Source organism: Archocentrus centrarchus, chromosome 23, assembly GCF_007364275.1.
Source record: "Archocentrus centrarchus isolate MPI-CPG fArcCen1 chromosome 23, fArcCen1, whole genome shotgun sequence".
Taxonomy (NCBI): domain Eukaryota; kingdom Metazoa; phylum Chordata; class Actinopteri; order Cichliformes; family Cichlidae; genus Archocentrus; species Archocentrus centrarchus.
Genome location: NC_044368.1, coordinates 23921216 through 23940377, shown reverse-complemented (window position 1 = coordinate 23940377; position 19162 = coordinate 23921216). Strand labels below are relative to the sequence as shown.

Below are 19162 nucleotides of genomic sequence, written 5' to 3'. Positions count from 1 at the left end.
GGATCATTGTGTTTTCGCTAGAGATTTGAAGTTATTGCAGTATCAGTTTCATGACACTTTCTTTGTCTCTTAGTTTTAGGGACCTGTGGATCAGTGACAACAAGAGAAACTCAGAAATGTGAGTTATTGCTTCATGACTTCTTTGTGCATTTACCCCTCTGTGTGGCATGAATCAGTAAATTGACTTTTCTGCGATCAGTTACTTGCAGGACATTTGGTAGCGGCGTTGTCCAGCCTTTCAGCGGCTTGGGTTTCCATGTGTGGTCCAATTGCCAGTTCACCCTCACTCGCTTCACTCACAATCGTGTGGAATATGACATCACCATACGGCGAGGAGAAAACGGGTTGCTGTCTCAAGTGGAGATCACAATGAACAAAGTCAGGACTGTTCTGCAGAATGGAAGCATCCTGGTGGAGTGGGAAAGGTGCGCTCTCAGATCTGAACACACTGAGTTACTGCTGCTTTTCAAGAAAACTGCACCAACTTAAAAACTTACGCAATACCTCAATCTGATCTTTGTATTAAATTACTCTTTTTTTTAAGATGCAAAACACCAGTTACAGTGAGTGTGTGAGGCACCGGTGTTTTGCTCAAAGACATTTAGTTCATTAAGTCAGATGTCACTCATACTAGGCCTCCTAACCGAGCTGATTATGCTTCTGTGTATTTCTGCACTCATACCACCAACATTAGCTCATTATTAGCTTTTGCCCTGGGACACTGTGCATTATTAAATGTTTGCCTTTGTGGCTGAGTTTAATGAAAACACACCATATTAGCACTGCCAGAGCCTCTCACTCTCTGCAAAGTGACTTAGAGACTGTTAAGCACTCTTTCTTTCTTTCTTTCTTACTGAAGAATTGGGGAGACTTCAGATCAGTCTCTGAACAGATGACCTTTATTTATTTGCTTGCAGCGTCTCCCTCCCGTACGACCACACCTATCAGCACATTTTTCAGTACGGCATCTACACCAAACTGAGGAGCTCCCTGCTTCCACTTTCTGTCACTTGGCACAGTGTACCTGGAGGAATAGACACTCTGTGGGTAAGACAATACATAATGCATGAAAACCCAAAGAGAGACAAACATATGCATACACTTTGAATCCCTAAGGATAACTGCTGGCCCCTCTCTGTTGTTTGCTGTTAAGGTGGAGCTGCAGCAGGAGCTGAGCACTGACATGATTGGACTGTGTGGAAAACACAACATACAAGGTATAACAATTACAGGACAGATAGGGAAATTTTAAGCTGTGATGCTAGATTCACCATGCTGTTGTAATCAGTGCAGAATGTGGTTGCCATTGTGTCACTGACATAAGCAAGATCATACCTTATTGTTGTCATACATTTCTAGCAGCAAAGTATGTTACTCCAAAAATATATATATAATTTTTTTTTTTTAAATGTCTTAGTTTTAACATTTCATATGTCGTCTCTTTTGGTTAACTATAGTTTAATTATAGATTTCCAAGTGAGTGCATTTTGTATTTATTGACATATTATTTTATACAGTGTCCCAACTTTTCTGGAAACAGTGTCATATTCTATAGGAATATGCAACATTTGTTTTTGCATAATTTGTTCAAAGACTGAACCCTTTTCTCACGAATGCAGGCAACAAGCAGCAGCTGATAAAAGAAAGTGTGCTTACTGAGGAAACGTGTCAAACCCGAGATCCCATCTTAGTCAGCAATCTAGTAAGTTTATGTCACAATAATTTTTCTATCTTTCTGATAGCTTAAATCTACTTTTCTTGGCATATTTGTTTGTGTTTATACATTTTTGGAGTTGGCCAACTGGATTATCAGTTCAACCATAACAGTGAAGCAAACCTTGCAGTAAAAAATATCTTAATGAGATATTAAGTGGTTCCTCTGATAACATTCACAGGTATGCAAAGAGTTCTTTTCCTACGCCTTTGAGTGTCTGCGAGATAAAACACAACATTATACCCAGCTCTGTGAAGAGAATATTTACAGCTATGAAAGAATCAAATACATCGGCTGTGCTTTCTTCAAAGAGATAGCCCTGCACTGTAGAAACAACAGCTATGTCTGGCAGAAATGGAGATCTGTGACCAAATGTGGTAAGTCTTAAAGATTAAAAGCATCAAAGTAGTTGTTGCAAATCTATTTATATTTATTGTATTTATCTATTTATTGATGGTTATATTTTTATGTATAAAGGCTGAAGAGAATTTTTAGACTAAATTCAACTGAAATTTCCTTTAGTCACATGACCAGATTCAAATTTCTGTTTTTTAATGGATGAATGCAGCTGAGCCGGCTTGTCCCGGGGACCTGATTTATAAAGAAGAGGGTACTGCATTTGTTCCCAGCTGCTCCAAACCAAACCCCAGCTTTTCCAAACAGGATATCACCAGCACCTGTATCTGTCCAACAGGTGAATACTGAGTACTACACAATACATGGATCTGCTCTTTTTGTTTTCACTGACATGAAACTAATCATAAGAAGTTTACTGAATTATATTGTAGGTAAGGTGCTTAATGATCATGCAGAGGGCTTCCACTGTTTGAGTGTGTCCAGCTGCCCCTGTGTCTTCTCTGGTAGGACCTACTTAAATGGAGATATACGTAACACCAAGTGTCAGTCATGGTAAGCAAATGAACCAACCAACCAACCAACCAACCAACCAACCAACCAACCAACCAACCAACCAACCAACCCAAACAAATAAACAAACAAACAATACATAACTTACTGTAGGAATCAACTGAAACCTCAACACAAACTCCTTTCTGTCCTCAGTAAATGTGATGGTGGAAAGTGGCTCTGCTCTGAAAACCTCTGCCCTGCCAGATGTCTGATTGAAGGACAGTTTGTAACAACATTTGATGGCAAACAGTATGTTGTTCCTGGTAAATGTACATACATGGCCTCACAGGTAAACTTTTCAAACAACACCTGTGTGTGATATTAACACATTTGTGCATGTTTGCGATGCTAAGTTGGCTATTTTGTATTACCATGTGCAGGGCTTCAACTGGACAGTAAAACTTGAGTTTTCTGAGAAACATGCATCACTAAAAAGGGTTATTCTTCAGATTTTCCAGGTATTTATTCCACAATCTGTCACAGCTATCAAATTAGTGTTGTGCAAGCTGAGCCTGATTATGCATATCATTTGGAATTTGCAGGAAACATTTACATTCACACACAACATGGTTAAATATGAAGACCAAGAGATTGCTGAACTTCATCAGTCTGGTAAGTAAAAGAAAGTTAACTTGTCTGCTAGAATGGTTTGGATACTCTCCCATCACTTACGTATTTCTCTCCCTTGTCAGCTCATGCCCTGGTTTTCTGGCAGTCCTCTATGCATGTTGAAGTTAATACATCCTTTGGTATGAAGATCCAAGTCCAGGTGTCTCCTGAAATCCAACTTTACATTACACCACCCAAAAACCACATCGGCATGATTTCAGGTTAGAACACCAGTCTACAAACACGCAAATCATAAGGCGTAACCCTGGGATTTCCTTCAAGATCTCTTTTATGACTCGTCAAATCAATATAAACTAGAAAAATGATTTCTGTGTTGGCTGTAGCATAACTAAAGTCAGTCTGTGTTTTAGGTCTTTGTGGTAACAACAACAATGACACCACAGACGACTTCATGAGCAGCAGTGGGATCATCGAGAACTCACCTGAACCTTTTGCTCTGTCCTGGAGTGTGGGCCCCTGTATAGTGAACCTACCCCCTACCTGCATCAGTACCGACAATGGTATCAATCAGTGAAATACAGTCCTGTAAAATGGCAGAGATGAGAAGATGCTTTAATATAAGAAAAACTTCTAAATTGTTTTGCAAAATATACTTAACACATTATGTATTTTTGTAGAAATATTTGCTGATGGAAAATGTTCCGTCTTGAACAACCCAGCTGGGATATTTGCTAAGTGCCATGATTACATCCCAACTGATCAATACCATTCAGTAAGAACGCTTTCCTACCCGAACTCCTGAAGTTAGCTCATGCTGACATACTGTATTGGTAGAACTTTATAATAAAGCTTAGCATTATATTACTTACAATTATCAGTAATTATGTGTAAAATTAGCAACATATCACGATGATATTATATAGAAAACAGGTCTTTTTTAATTCATGGTTATTACACATAAACTACCACAGGTGTTTTCAGGTACAATTTATTCCACAATCTGTCACAATCTGTCACAGCTATCAAATTAATGTTGTGCAAGCTGAGCCTGATTATGCATATCATTTGGAATTTGCAGGAAACATTTACATTCACACACAACATGGTTAAATATGAAGACCAAGAGATTGGTCTTCATATTTGAACATACACTACATATTTGAACATACACTTTTTGACAGTTTGACTCATAACCCTGCTACATATATTTCAGTCTAATCATGCCAATTATTAACACTATTCCTTACCGGATTAATACTTTTGCAATTACAAGGTGTTACTTAAATATTAACAGCATTCCACTGTTATTACTGAAAGTATTAACAACATATCAACGATAAACTCCTGTTAAGATAAAAATATTTGTTGTTACCAGGCTTGCATCCTAAGAACTTGTAACTGTGGCAGCAATTTGGTGCAGTGCTTGTGCGTTTCTCTGGGCAGCTATGCCAAAGCATGTGCCAGTCTTGGAGTTGAACTTGGTGACTGGAGGAAGGCCACCAACTGCTGTGAGTAATTAAAATGGAAATACAGAAATAAATACAGAGCTGCTTTCTTTTTACTGCATCCCAGCATAAGACTTGTTAAGCTATCCAAAGACACATCTGACAGTCTTATCTAGTCAACTTTGCTAGTCAGCTTTGCTTTTGGCTGTAAAGACAGTATGGAAATTTTGTGGACTTGCTGTGCAAAAGGAGCTTTTTTTTTATGTAAATGAAAATATTGTGTCGCAGCAATAACATGTGAGAAGAACCAAGAGTTCTCCTATAATGTGCGAGCTTGCAACCATACATGCCGCTCCCTGTCTGGCCCCGATCCTCGCTGTGGGCTGGAAGATGCTCGTGTGGAGGGCTGTGGCTGCCCAGAAGGAACCCACCTGAACGAAGGGCAAGTCTGTACTTCAAAGGCAGAGTGTGTATGTCATCATCATGGTGGTATAGCGCCACCAGGGCCTGTTGTTTTTGATGGCCGACAGTGGTGAGTTGATCATTAAAGTGTTTTTAAGAATTTTATATTGGTCAAATGCATTTTGCACTAGCAGCTTGTTGTGAAGCTGATAAGAGTGATGGTGTATGATAGTGTAGTTACAGTTTTTTTAATCTTCTGTCTTCAAAAGCAACTGTAAGAATGGAGAGCTGCAGTGCTCCAAAGACTGCGGTAAATAAATATTCTTTAATATCATAAATTATAATGTATTTATTTCCCCGTGACAGCTGGGATAGCCCCCCCCCCCCCCCCCCCCCCTTCATAAGAGGAAGAGGATGGATGGATGGATGGATGTTTCAGAGACAAATTTGAACTTAGATTTTTTTAAATAATAATGCCACTGTTTATCAATATCTCACAACTTTTACCAATGCAAAAAAGAAGAACAATTAAAAAACACACACAAAAAGCGCATTGCTATTTAAGCAAGTGCCATGGAAGTAAACCTATATAGAAGTATAATGAATGCATTAATATGTTTGCATCAGGCTGCAGACGTGGGAAGGTGTGTGTGCGCTGCTCAGAGTACCCAGTTAATACGGCTCAGAAAACTTGTGACAGTCTCAGCAAACCATTGGTATGTATAATATTTATAATTATAAAATGGATAATTAATGGAAACTAAGTGTGACTACTTATTAGCGTAACAAAAACGTTATTTATTTACAATCTGCGTGCATTACAATTTTCAGGTTGCCACTATGACCTGTGAGAGTGGCTGTTACTGCCCACATGATCAATATGAAGATCACAATGGAAACTGTGTATCAAAGGACAACTGCACCTGTGTGTACAGTGGCAAGGTTTTCAGGGCAGGACAGCATGTCCAAACCAACTGTAAAAAATGGTAAAACACTCATAAATGACACTTTACTAGTTCATTCACAATGTTTTATTCATCCACAAGCTATCATAGTTATGACTCTATCTTGCAGTGTTTGTGGTCAGGGCCAGTGGCACTGCAAGGATGAGCCGTGTCCCGGCACATGTCAGGTTTATGGAAATGGACATTACCAGACCTTTGACTCTAAATGGTATCGCTTTGGTGGACACTGTCAGTATACACTTGTAGAGGTGAGAACCAAAAAATATCTACCAAATTCCTGATTTGTAATTTATAACAGGGAAGTTTTAACTGTACGTTTACACTTTAGGATTACTGTGGAAGTGGAAATGGCACCTTTTCTGTCAGAGTGGAGAGTGTGCCCTGCTGTGATGAGGCCCTCACCTGTTCACGTTCCATCATGCTGGACCTGCAGGTGGATAGTGCTTTCTCTAAACATAACATGAGCGTTTGCTGCTCATGTTATGCTGCTCAATGTGTTTTAGTTGGTTTTAAATGATTATCTTCAGTCAAAAGTCAATTATTCACTGCAAGTCAATGTGAAATAATATCCTATTTAGTCAATGGCACACGTTATGAGATAGATAGCCACATACCAGTAAAGCAATACCTTAACTTGTTCTTCCAATACTTCCCTTCCAGGGTAAAGTGACCCTTATTCTGAATGACATGAGAGTGACCAAGCAAATCCAAAAAGGCTGGACTCTGCAGCAAAATCCACTTTACACAATACACACAGTTGGCCTCTATATCATGATCTTAGTGCCAAGCAAAGGCATAACTCTAATATGGGACAAACACACCCGGATTACAGTAGAACTGCATCCAAACTGGAGGGTGAGTAATGAAGATGGCAAGAAGGATTTTCAAATGGGGTCATTCATGTGCTGCAGAATATTTTTAACCTCACTATAAAAGCTAGAAAAGGAAAAGAGGAGCGAGGTAGAATTTAAAAATGCACAAGTATGCATTTTCATTTGCTACTTTTTACGTTTATTTTAAAAAAATAACAAAACAAAAAATCTCACCTGCAGAACAAAGTGTGCGGCCTCTGTGGGAATTTTGACTCCAGTGAAATGAATGACTTGCAGATAAGTGGTTCGGCAGGTAAATTGGTCTTTATTGTGTTTTCTTTGTGGTGTTACTTTAGCTGTATCAATAAACTAAAAACAAAACTCTGTGCTTAGTGGTTGCCAGTCCGATGGCCTTTGGCAACAGCTGGAAGGCGGCCACTCCTCCCTGTTCTGATGTGACCACTGAGATATTTCCATGCGAACGCAACTCGTACTGCTCAGCCTGGGCCCAGCGACGCTGTATGATCCTTAAAGGAGGCACCTTCAAAGACTGTCACTTAAAAGTATGAACTTTACACGGTACACAGGCTGCTCGCCTGCTAGAGCAGGACTTATCCATATGTAATGCAATATAATTCAGTATAATAAGGAGAGGACAAGGACTTTTAGTCCTCACACAGTGAAAGGCTTAATTATTGTGCTGGATGTTTACCAGCCTTTTTAAGGTTACACAGGGTGGCTGTGGCTCAGGAGGTAGCGCAAGGAACCTACTAATCAGAAGGTTGGCGTTTTGATTCCTGGCTACCCTGAGCTGCATGCCAAAGTATCCTTGGGCAAGATACTAAACCCCAAGTTTCTCTCCGACGCAAGTGTTGGAGTATGAATGTGTGCAAATGGTAGACAGTAAGCACTTAGCTTAGTTTCATATGGAAGTCTTGTATGAATGGGTGTGAATGTAAATGTGTTGTATAAGCGCTTTGAGTACTAGTAGAGAAGCACTATATAAGAAAGTCCATTTACTCTCAAAATGTAATGGATTACACTATCACTGTTAAAGTGTAATAAACATAATTAACTCATCCAAAAAAATCCAATTTATCACATTTACTTTCCTCGTACAGCTTAAACTGGGCAAGTAAGAAAAAAAAAAGAAACCCTCCACAGCCTGTCAGTATTAACTGTAATGCAAGATCCTTTTTCTGTTTTCAACACTATAAGAAATTTGAATTTCTAGAGCTGAAAGGCATTCTTAGCTGACAGCTGACCTTTGTGCACTTGGCTCTTCACAGGCTTGGCAGTCTTGGTTTGCTCAGGGCAGTACACATTGATTTAATTGGCATATGAAAGGCAAATAAGAGAGCCAATTCAAACTATGCTTAATATTTGACACCTACTGTGAAATAAATGGAGCTTGTCTGGACCTTTGAGGCATCGACTTCAACCTCTGTTGGTGTTGCATTCAAATTTGTTCCAATGGTTTTCTGAGCTGTGTAATCCCCAAATTTCCCATGAAAAGGGATATTATCATATACATGAGCTTTTCATGACAGCTGAGATAGCCCAGCTGTCATAGGGTGATGCCATTATATTTACATTTACTTGTATTTATATTTACAGTAACAGTTTTGTATTAAATAATGGCTTGATTAGTAACTGAAATTCAACACACTTTTTTTTCTCAGTAACTGTAATAGATTGCAATTACATTTTTATTGTAATTTAATTAAAACAAACAGTGTTTACTGATCCTCAGGTGGATCCAGAGCCCTACTACCATGCCTGTGTGCAGGAGTCCTGCTCCTGTGAGTTTGAAGGGAAGTTCCTTGGTTTCTGCACGTCTGTGGCAGCTTACGCAGAGGCCTGCAGTGACCAGGACATCTGCATAGACTGGAGGACACCTGATCTGTGCCGTAAGTTTAGAGCCTTAATATGAGTAATACATAAGGTTACTTTTAAAGGAGTTTTTTTTTTTTTTTTTTTTTTGTATGTTACTATCTATTTATCAATCTAACATAAACCAACAGATTAGATTAATCTATCTGGGACTGCAAATGCCAGTTTTTGTTGTTTGTTTGTTTGTTTTTTTAAAAATGTGGAGTGAGTGCTATAAATATACAATTTCCTGTTTGAGTATAAATTCTTGCTAAAGCAAACCTTTAAAAGTAAGCATCCCTCTTTTATTTAATGTCCAGTTTAGTTTTAGTTTGTTGTATTTGAGTTATTGTCAATATACTGATGAGTGACAGTGTATAAGACACTTAAAATATCAATCAATCAACATATCCAACAATCTGCATGATGAGATCAGTGTTATTATACTGTGATAACATGCAATAATTTACATCTTAGCCGTCTACTGTGACTACTACAATGAGAAGGGCCAGTGTAGCTGGCATTATGAACCCTGTGGTAGGATTCTGACCTGTGGCAAAGAGTTCACTCACAAGCTGGAAGGTAACCAAAGTTTCTCATTAATAGTATAATACATATAATATAATTCTTTCCAACTAAAAGAAAAAAAAATCGAATTTTGTTTTGTTTAGTGGAATACTGTTTTATTCCAAACAGACGTAACCTCAGATAAAATCTACTACTAAATGTGGTGCAGTGATTATAAAAAAACTGTATATTTATTTTTATGAAAAGGCTGCTACCCCAGATGTCCAAAGGAGAAGCCATACTATGATGAAAATACTGGTGAATGCACCACACTGAGGAACTGCTCTTGTTATTTCAATGACACAGCTGTACAACCTGGAGAACTGGTGAAAATAAACTCTTTTGATTGGTAAGTTGACACATTCATGATATATACGGTATGTAAATATATACATTTTTAGTGAATGATCATGTCAAAAAATTACATTAGTAGTTACACTGACAGCTGGTTATTTCTTACTCTCTTATATGATTCAGCCCCTGTGAAAATGGAACAATTAAATGTCGTAAGTATAAATAATATACTCATGTATTTACTACTGCATTTGGTACTATATGTGGCAGATAAAAGAACACATTCTCACTTCTAACTTGTCACATATTGGTGCTTGGTCAGGACTCTTCATCAGTCAGACCTAATCAGGCCCATTACAACATAAATGCTATTACTGCACAGTCTTTAGCCAAGGGGTTGTAATGGGATAGAAGCAACACAACTTGGCTAGTTTTAGAAAAACATTTTATCCATGTGTGGAAAAAGAAAACTTTGATTTTCATCTTCAGCTAGATTATCCACCCTTACCATAGTTAAGGGCCACATGGTAGTAACAACAAGCAGTGCAAATATGTGTCTGTTTCAGACATTTTTACCCTCTGTGTTGAAATATGATGCTAAAGGGTACCTAGCATCTTAAAATGGGATGCCTACAGGATCTGATAAGTTGTCTGCATATGAGAAGTTGGGACTGATGGTGGTTTTGAAAAAATTAGATATCAGAACAATGTTAGATGGATTAGGTATACAGTTACATGCCAGCACGGGTAAATACATATACACTGCTGCAATAAATGACAAAAGATGAATGCTTATAGTTGTACAAGAAAGTATTATTGTAATTGCTTTTTTAGATTACATGTACTTTTATATATTAGATCCTTCTTTTGTAACACCAGCACTTATCATCAACTCTACTTCAACAGCCCTTCCATCCACAACTACCACCACACCAGCAACAACTCCTCTCCAAACATCTGCTACTATTACTACACCAGTGATGACCACAACAGAAGAATCAAAAACCACTCAAGCATGGTCCACAATACCCACCGCTACCTCTCTTTTAACTCCTGTTGCTAGTAAAACTTGGTCAACAATATTCAACACTACTGCTAAGGCAAGCACAACAGCTACTTCAACTACCTCTGAAACATGGTCAACAATGCCCTCCACCGCCTATACACCAACAGAGACTGTACCAAGAACTACTGCTACTTCAACTACTGCTGTAACATGGTCCCCCACCACCTCTGAACCAAACACTACCACTACTTCAACTACCAGTATAGGATGGTCCACAGCTGGCACCACAGAGTCTACAACAGAGACATCCACTGAATCTCCAAGCACTGTACTTCCAACCTCTTACCTACCTTCAAGTACTTCATACCCCAACACTACAGCCGCATGGACTACAGAATCAGAGCCGACACACACAGTTATATCAACATATACCTCAACAACTCAACCATCAACAACACAAACACATCCAACAGTAATGACATCTCAAACAGGAACCACCACTGCAACCAATGCTACACCTGCTGTGACCTCAGATCTGACTGCTATCAGCACAGAAGCTCCCACTGCATTTACTGTGTCCCTCACCACCTCTGAACCAAACACTACCACTACTTCAGGTACCACTAAAACATGGTCAACAGTGCCTTCAACTACCTCTACACCAACAGCTACTGCTGCGACTTCAGCAGCTACTGAAACATTGGCCACCACAAACTCCACACTAACAACTACTTCATTAACAATTACTGCTACTTCAATTACTCCTATATCAAGGTCCCCCACCAGCTCTGAACCAAACACTACCACTACTTCAACTACCATTATAGGATGGTCCACAGCTGGCACCACAGAGTCTACAACAGAGACATCCACTGAATCTCCAAGCACTGTACTTCCAACCTCTTACCTACCTTCAAGTACTTCATACCCCAACACTACAACCGCATGGACTACAGAATCAGAGCTGACAAACACAGTTATATCAACATATACCTCAACAACTCAACCATCAACAACACAAACAGATCCAACAGTAATGACATCTCAAACAGGAAGCACCACTGCAACCAATGCTACACCTGCTGTGACCTCAGGTCTGACTGCTATCAGCACAGATGCTCCCACTGTATTTACTGTGTCAACAACCACCCAACCTTCTACCACCCACTTAGAATCAGCAACATCAAAATCTACAACAATGCCACCAGCAACATATACCACTGAGATGCCAACAACTATCACGGAACTGACAACATTTGAAATAACCTCAACAGGTGCACAACGAGAGCAAATCACTCTTCAGTAGCCACTAGCATATTCTCATTTATTATGGTCATAGCAGTCATTTAGCAGTGAATAACCTAAACAATATGTCTGAATTTTTGCATTCACTGTCTTCTACAGTAGCAAATACCACAACAGCACCATGTGAATGCGTAGATTTGAAGAATAAAAAACACTGGGTTTGCGGTGAGACATGGACAGAGGACTGCTTCTATAAGCACTGTGTGGATGGAAAAACAGAGCTAACACCAGTGGTTTGTCCAGAGCCTACAGAACTGCTCTGTCCCAGAGATCGGGCCACAAAGGTCTCGGACGGATGCTGTGAAACGTGGAAGTGTGACTGTAAGTGGCCATCCAAAGTCCTGACTAGTCAGGAATGTCATCCCATTAGGTGACAACGTCAGCTATGAAGTGTTTTAATACGTGAATGAACTCATAATACTTTCTGCTATCCCATTCCCAGGTCAGTGTGAGCTTTTTGGGGATCCCCACTATGTTTCTTTCCAAGGAGTGAGCTTTGATTTCCTGGATCAATGCAGCTACATCTTGGTGGAGGAGCAGTCACCACGTCATAACCTGACCATTGCTGTGGACAACTTCTTCTGTGTGCCGGGCCCCAGTGGCTCCTGTGTTAAAGGCATAATCCTGAAATATCAAAACAATGTAGCTACACTTAGCATCATCCCAGAAGCTTTTGTAGTAAAGGTAAGATAGAATACAACTTTATTCTGTTGTGATAATACAGTAGAGTTTGTAACACAAAAATGTTCAGCTGAAAAACTAAGGTGATTTTGACAATAATATTATATACTTCAGGCCACACTGAACAATGTGACAATACAACCACCGTATGAAGAGAGCGATTTTAGGTTTGAGACCACGGGGTACATGGTGTCAGTTCATCTCCCAAAGATCCGTTCTTATGTCTCCCTCACTCCATATTATACCCTGGTGGTCAATCTGGCCACGGAGCACTTCCTCAACAACACCCAGGGGCAATGTGGTGGGTACTGGATGCAAGATTGGGGCACCAGAAGTGTCTTTCTCTCTTTCTCTAATACTGTATACATACTGTATGTGTTAGCAGTGTGAATATGTGTGTAATTAGTGGAGACTGGGGTACTGAGTTATTTTGCTAAGAAAGCTGGACAGTGGAAAGAGTCAGCCAATTATTTCTGAACAGAAAGATGCAACAATCTACAAAATTTCACACACTGGATATTACATAAAATAGCCTTATCACTTATGTAAAACATCTGTCCTAACTGTTTAATGCAGAGCTATGATCAATCCATTATGTGCAGTAAAATGTAAATCAGAATCAGAGCTCACTCCTCAATTCTCCATCCAGGTGTGTGTGGTGGAGCATCATGTATTCGTAAAGGTGGACAGACTGAGGATGACAGTTGCTGTGATAAGACAGCCTATGACTGGGTGTATCCAGATCCTCTGAAGCCAGCCTGTAACTCTGCACCAAGGGATGTCCCCTGTCTTTCTGGGCCAACTTCTGCACCACCTCCCTCAACTATGCCCCCGTGCCTCCCGAGCCCATTATGTGAACTTCTACACCACCCGTAAGCGCCACACAGTAACCTACCCTCCTGATCAGGGGTTTGTGTAAAAATTGGTGGTAAAACTGCTTTAAGTCTATTTGTATATTTGAGCCTGAGTAAATACTATATTAAAATCATTGTATTTCTTTTTCCCCAGAGTCTTTGAAAATTGCAGCAAGCATGTGGATCTAAACCTTAAAAAGAAGGCCTGTGAGTTCGATTCATGCAGGATTGCAAATGGTTCTTGCCCTTCTCTTGAGCAAGCTGCTGAAGACTGTAAAAGCATTGGTTTCTGTATTGACTGGCGAACTCTGACAAATGGAACATGTGGTATGCACCATCTTTTTTCTTGTCTTAAAATTAATATGGAAAAACCAATAAAACCAGAAATTAACTGATGTCTAAATGAATTTGATCATGTTTGTTTTCAAAGACTTAATAAAACAATTCTTTAATTTGATATGTGTTATTAACTTTAGTGTCCTTGTTCATGTTTCAGACGTGCCATGTCCACAGGGATTGGTTTACAGGGAATGTAGCACAAAGCTGGATGACTTCTGCTATGGAGGGTTTGAAAACTTTACTTTTGACATGATGCAATCAAAAAGCTCTGCAACTTGGGCCACACAGATCCAAAAACTTTCCTGATTTAAATTTGATCTCCTCATCGAGGTCTTCTCCAACGCACATCTGGATATTTTTGCTAATTTTAGGTTGATCTCTTCAAGTCCCATTCTTATCACTTGCAACTCTTCACGTGGAATTTTACTGTGGACCTCAATATTAAATTTTGTGTCAAACTGGATCAACTTTCATGTCACGGAGCCAAATGACCGGAGGTCACGCTCACAACAAAAGGCATCAGGTCACACTCATGGCCTGCCTTCAGGCATGAGTGTGACCATGAATGTCTTGTTGGACATTCATGGATTTGTGCACCGTGAATTTAATCAGGGCCAGAGATTGAGCTGTCTAAGAACTGAAGCCATGCAGGAAGCACTGGTGCTCAAAGAACCTACTGACCATATTTGAACTAGTTATGTTTTTGATTTTTATGGGTAAAGTTGAGGAATTATTTTAATGCACCTTGCAATTTGCATATGGCCTTCTTTCAGATACTATTATACCGATTCTGAAGATTTGCACAATTCCAATTCCTTTCTCTGGCTTTTCAGAGTGCGCTATCCAGGAGCTTCCCTTGAAAAAAAAAGTACAGGTTGCTTCTGTCCCAGTGACTTGACCAGAGCAGGAAATCACTCAGACGCCTGCGTTTCTGTTTGTTCCTGTGAGTAGAATGGCTTATAAGGGTGACGGTGACTTTGTTTAAAACCTTTTGCAGGGAAATGAATCAGGGATTTTCTTTTTTTTCCATATAGTTTGCAGAGGACCAAGTGGAGAACCGAAACTTGTAAGTGAAAGCTATAAATTTCAGTGAGGATTTCACTGTTATGTTGTGCATTCTGTAATCAGCAGTATTAGTGATATCACTACTTTTGCCTTTGACTGTAGATTTAAAAATATTTCTCTTCTTCCAGCCTGGTGAAGTGTGGCAGTCCAATTGCAATGTGTGTAGGTGTAACAACCAGACTATGACTGAGGAGTGTTTTCAAAAGCCTGCTGAGCCGGCTCCTCTCTGCGGCCCCAATGAGGTTTTGGTAAACAGCTCCTGCTGTGGTGATCTGATTTGTGGTAAGTATGTGCACTTCATATTTTCCAATTAAATTCATGTTTTTTTTTTCTGCTTTCTTTTAATTAAGTTTCTGTATTTTTTATGCCCATTCTAACATCTTAATGTAAAGCACTGCTGTTCCTTAATTTTATAATCACATTACTCATCAAACAAGTATGTTGTAGCTTTTTTGTGCAGAAAAAAATCATCTTTTTAAAATTTTTTTAAAGAGGTCCAAAAGGGGACAAAAATGGCAACATAACGTACAGCTTTGAATTTGTTGGAATTTGTTTAAAGGGATAAGAATGTGACAGTACAAAACTGTGTTGTAGAAAATGCGTTGTGTAGTTCTGAGTACATGATTACTGCAACCAAAGCTTAATTTTCAACCAGTAGCAAAAACAGAGGTAAGTAGGCTTTCAGAGGATGTGTCTCCATCCATATCCATATCCATCAGCATTTTTCTTGAACAAACTTTGTTGTTGGCTTTGTTGTGATACTGTATTTAACAGATCTTTGTGCATGCCCTTCCTATAGGAGATTCATGATAATATCTTGGCATATAATAATTTCATAGTTTCACCTAATAAAAACAGCAACAAACACTGTATAACACGTTAAAAGGACCCTGTTTTGTTTCAAACATGCAGAGCGACCTGCTGTGTTAATTTGTTTTTAAGCATTTTGACATGAAAGGCGCGGTGGTTAGCACTGTTGCCTCACGGTAAAAATCCATCATCTTCCCACCAGTTGACCATAGGTGTGAATGTGAGTGTGACTGGTTGCGTCTCTGCGGTCTACCCTGCCTCTTGCCCTGTGGCAGCTGGGATAGGCTCCAGTCCAGTTCATATCAAAATGACTGCTGTTAGAAAAACAAAGCAAAACAAAAACATTTTTTCCTCTCTTTAAATGAACATGCACTTACTGCTTGCTGTTTTTCAGTTGCCAAGACCTGCAGTTACAATGAAAAGACATACAAGGTATGTTGCATCAAATCTCATTTGAATGATTTATTATTAATTATTGTCAACTATTGTCAAGTTTTTCATTGTACTGTAAATGTAAATCTCTCTTTTTGCCTGTAGGTGGGAGACCAATGGACAGATCCTACTCGCCCCTGCGTGTCATTCAGCTGCAGCAAAGAGGGCATTCAGATTGAGACTAAAGTCTGTTCCAATGAAAGCTGCCCTGAGGTACTGAAAATCCACACAGTGATCCCTGAACTAATAACTAGCATCTCAGATACTTGTTCCACAGTAATAAGGTCACAATGTATCATTTATCTTCAGAGCTTTGCAAAGCTATAACATAAGACTGGCTTTTTTATCTAATTTTAACAATATTCAGTATGTACATAATAATAACAAATAACACAACAGAAGCATTGTGAGAAAGTCTTACTTTATTTTGAATACACTTGTGCTGATGCACTAGAGGCAAACCACAATTACATGCTGCATAAATAAGCTGAACAAAAATAGCTTACAGTTTGTGGATTTTGTTTTCCAGGAGGACCGAATCTGGGACGACCAACACTGTTGCTATACATGTAAGTAAGAGGGAAAAGATAGCTATTTAAAACAAGCTATTTATAATGGCTGACTTTGAACATTTGTCCAATTCCCTTTCATGCTTATATTGAGCATAAATCTGTCCCTGAATCTATATAATTTATTGTTTGTTTTTTTACTGCACACTCTTCACATTCTGCCTGCTCTACTTTGTTGCTTCCAACTTCAGGTAATCAGAGCTGTGCTGCCCGAATGTCCAGTCTCAACATCACCATGGAAAACTGCACCGCTGTCATACAGATGCCTGTGTGTCAGGGCAAGTGTGACTCCCAGCCAAGGTGAGACCACGTCACTTGTTAAGATCATTAGTGATGACACAGCCTGTTGATTCATTTTCAATCTGTAATAATGAAGAAAAGGGCACATCAATTTTTGTATTACCTCTGTGTGAATTTTCCATTAATTAATTTTTGTCTCCTTCTTCTATCCTTCCTGCACCCATCCCCACTCTCCTGTGCTTTGGTTTTTTTGCAGCAGGGTGGAGTTACACGGTGACCTGCTGGAGCAGTACTATACATGCTGTCTGGACTGGAGCTCAGAGAGGAGACCGGTGACCCTGCACTGCTCTGATCTCAGTACAAGGCAATACTACTACAAACATGTCACCAGCTGTGCTTGTAGATCTTGTGGCTCAAGCTGAAAAATGCAACACAGATGAAAGCAAGAATAACCCATTAGAACTTCTAATCAAGATTGAGTGTATTCAGATTCTGTTCTTTTCAAATAAAGTGAATGATTTGCTATCACAAAACAGGTTTTCTACTTTTTTTGCGATGATGTGAATGTGTCTTCCTACAGTAAACGTCTTCAACACTCAAACCCATTTCACAAACATGATGTTTTTATTATATACGTGGTATTCAGATGAATTCCCATTATTCCTTAAACTAATTACTTAGCTTTACCCATGGCCCCACAGACAAGATTATCCTCCTTAAATGAACCCAGATCTTCCCTGCTGTGCAGAAGATCAAGTGAGCTCAAGAACTTGAAAAAAAAGCCTGAGGGCTCATTCTATTTTCTGTACATTAGATCAAGATAAATGAGTTTATCTAAGATGGAGTACAGCACGGTTGGTGTAAACCTGGCAAGGACTACATTGCCCTGACTGCAAGGAAGGATGAGGCTGGTGTGATGATGTGGGGCAGCATGAGTCCAAATGATCTTGGGAAGGCTGCATTTGCAGATTGCACCATAAATGCCTGCAAATACTGGCTGACAAGATTACAAAATTTTCATCCTCATAAAGAACCAAATCACAGTGACAAAGATGGAAAATAGCAAAAGTTTGACCTGTACAAACGTGGTGCCTAATTTTGATTCAGCAGAAAAAAACTAAGCAACACTGGACTCCTCGAGGATGAGGAGGACTGAGTCTGCAAAAGAAACAAAAGGGAACCTCAGGAAAGAAATGTTTACTCGTTTTTATGGAACAGGATGTACTGTACTGTACTTTTTGGTATTTTTTCTTAAAAACATTTGCTGCATGTTTGCAGTATGCAGAAGGGGTGTTGTAAACGTATTCATGTGTGGAGGGGATCAAGATGTGGATGGTGGTGTTGTACCAAATACAGATTGAATGTGAGGGTGGTAACAGATTTGAGTGGCTGAGAAAATTTAAGGAGGACAATAACGGGACACAGTTACTGTACATGTACTGGTTTCATTATAAGTCTTTAATGTGTGTAAAGCGGATTTGACCTCATTAGTAGCCAGGTCCAGGTGTTACAAGCTGTGTGGTGAACATGACAATATTAAAAACTGCCATCACTGACATTTTTTAGTAAAATTTTAAAAACTAAAGATATGGCAAATGGAACACACAAAAAATCTGATCAGAATTACAATATTTTTACATGAAGGGGAAAAAATATTACTGAGCACTGGTATCTTATTACCTCAAAGTGTTTTATTTCCAGGACATTTGCTAACTGCCAACAAGACATTTGTAGCCTGGGCTTTCTGATCAGTCTAATAATGAAAACAAATAACATAACTATAGTAATTGGTAGTGATGATGAGGCTGAATAGCAGAGATCAGCAGCAAACCCACAATATCTAATCTTGGTAAATGTAATTCTCTTTCTTTGTTATGTTTTGAGGGAGGCATCAAAAAAGAAGGAGGTAAGAGGATCGGGGTCAGAACAAAAGCGGAGCTGTGGTTGTCTTGACCGGGTCAGGGGTGGAGTGTGCGTTATATCAAATTACAGTTCAAGAAAGTGACTGGAGGAGGTAACTGTTTACTTGGATTACATTTCACAGTAAAATTTCTTTTTAATTCACACAATGAAGTAATCCCTTTGGTCTCAGCACACTTGTACATGCAGTCCATATATAACTTGGTCAGTTTGATTACGTGTGTTATTTTTGGGGTAACACACTTAAATAACACAGATAACAACACTGCAACTAAATGCAGTGTTGAACACAGAGGCTCAAATATAACTGAACAAACTGAGCAAACTTTAGTTGTAAGGATGGTGTGGGGGTTAGCACTGCTGCCTCACAGCTTGAAGACCTGTGTTCAAA

At 39.3% G+C, this 19162-nt stretch overlaps 1 protein-coding gene across 1 annotated transcript in view; it reads left to right on the top strand.

Moving 5' to 3' along the window:
- The window catches only part of LOC115773834 (mucin-19-like), a 17526-nt gene extending 253 nt beyond the window's left edge, over positions 1-17273 (top strand). The window contains exons 2-43 of the mRNA XM_030720753.1: positions 74-118; positions 200-425; positions 918-1047; positions 1154-1217; positions 1620-1702; positions 1896-2091; positions 2283-2408; positions 2503-2623; positions 2777-2912; positions 3004-3081; positions 3166-3235; positions 3316-3453; positions 3604-3753; positions 3871-3965; positions 4569-4701; positions 4927-5170; positions 5310-5350; positions 5668-5756; positions 5872-6026; positions 6115-6253; positions 6334-6438; positions 6666-6860; positions 7058-7130; positions 7211-7380; positions 8571-8727; positions 9167-9271; positions 9464-9605; positions 10430-10527; positions 11961-12182; positions 12304-12545; positions 12657-12843; positions 13192-13302; positions 13388-13451; positions 13551-13723; positions 13893-13962; positions 14777-14801; positions 14929-15082; positions 16005-16042; positions 16148-16255; positions 16572-16611; positions 16803-16911; positions 17108-17273. Coding sequence (XP_030576613.1) covers positions 74-118; positions 200-425; positions 918-1047; positions 1154-1217; positions 1620-1702; positions 1896-2091; positions 2283-2408; positions 2503-2623; positions 2777-2912; positions 3004-3081; positions 3166-3235; positions 3316-3453; positions 3604-3753; positions 3871-3965; positions 4569-4701; positions 4927-5170; positions 5310-5350; positions 5668-5756; positions 5872-6026; positions 6115-6253; positions 6334-6438; positions 6666-6860; positions 7058-7130; positions 7211-7380; positions 8571-8727; positions 9167-9271; positions 9464-9605; positions 10430-10527; positions 11961-12182; positions 12304-12545; positions 12657-12843; positions 13192-13302; positions 13388-13451; positions 13551-13723; positions 13893-13962; positions 14777-14801; positions 14929-15082; positions 16005-16042; positions 16148-16255; positions 16572-16611; positions 16803-16911; positions 17108-17273 — 5213 coding nt within the window. The remainder of the gene's footprint in view (positions 1-73; positions 119-199; positions 426-917; positions 1048-1153; positions 1218-1619; positions 1703-1895; positions 2092-2282; positions 2409-2502; positions 2624-2776; positions 2913-3003; positions 3082-3165; positions 3236-3315; positions 3454-3603; positions 3754-3870; positions 3966-4568; positions 4702-4926; positions 5171-5309; positions 5351-5667; positions 5757-5871; positions 6027-6114; positions 6254-6333; positions 6439-6665; positions 6861-7057; positions 7131-7210; positions 7381-8570; positions 8728-9166; positions 9272-9463; positions 9606-10429; positions 10528-11960; positions 12183-12303; positions 12546-12656; positions 12844-13191; positions 13303-13387; positions 13452-13550; positions 13724-13892; positions 13963-14776; positions 14802-14928; positions 15083-16004; positions 16043-16147; positions 16256-16571; positions 16612-16802; positions 16912-17107) is intronic.
- Positions 17274-19162: the final 1889 nt, after the last annotated feature.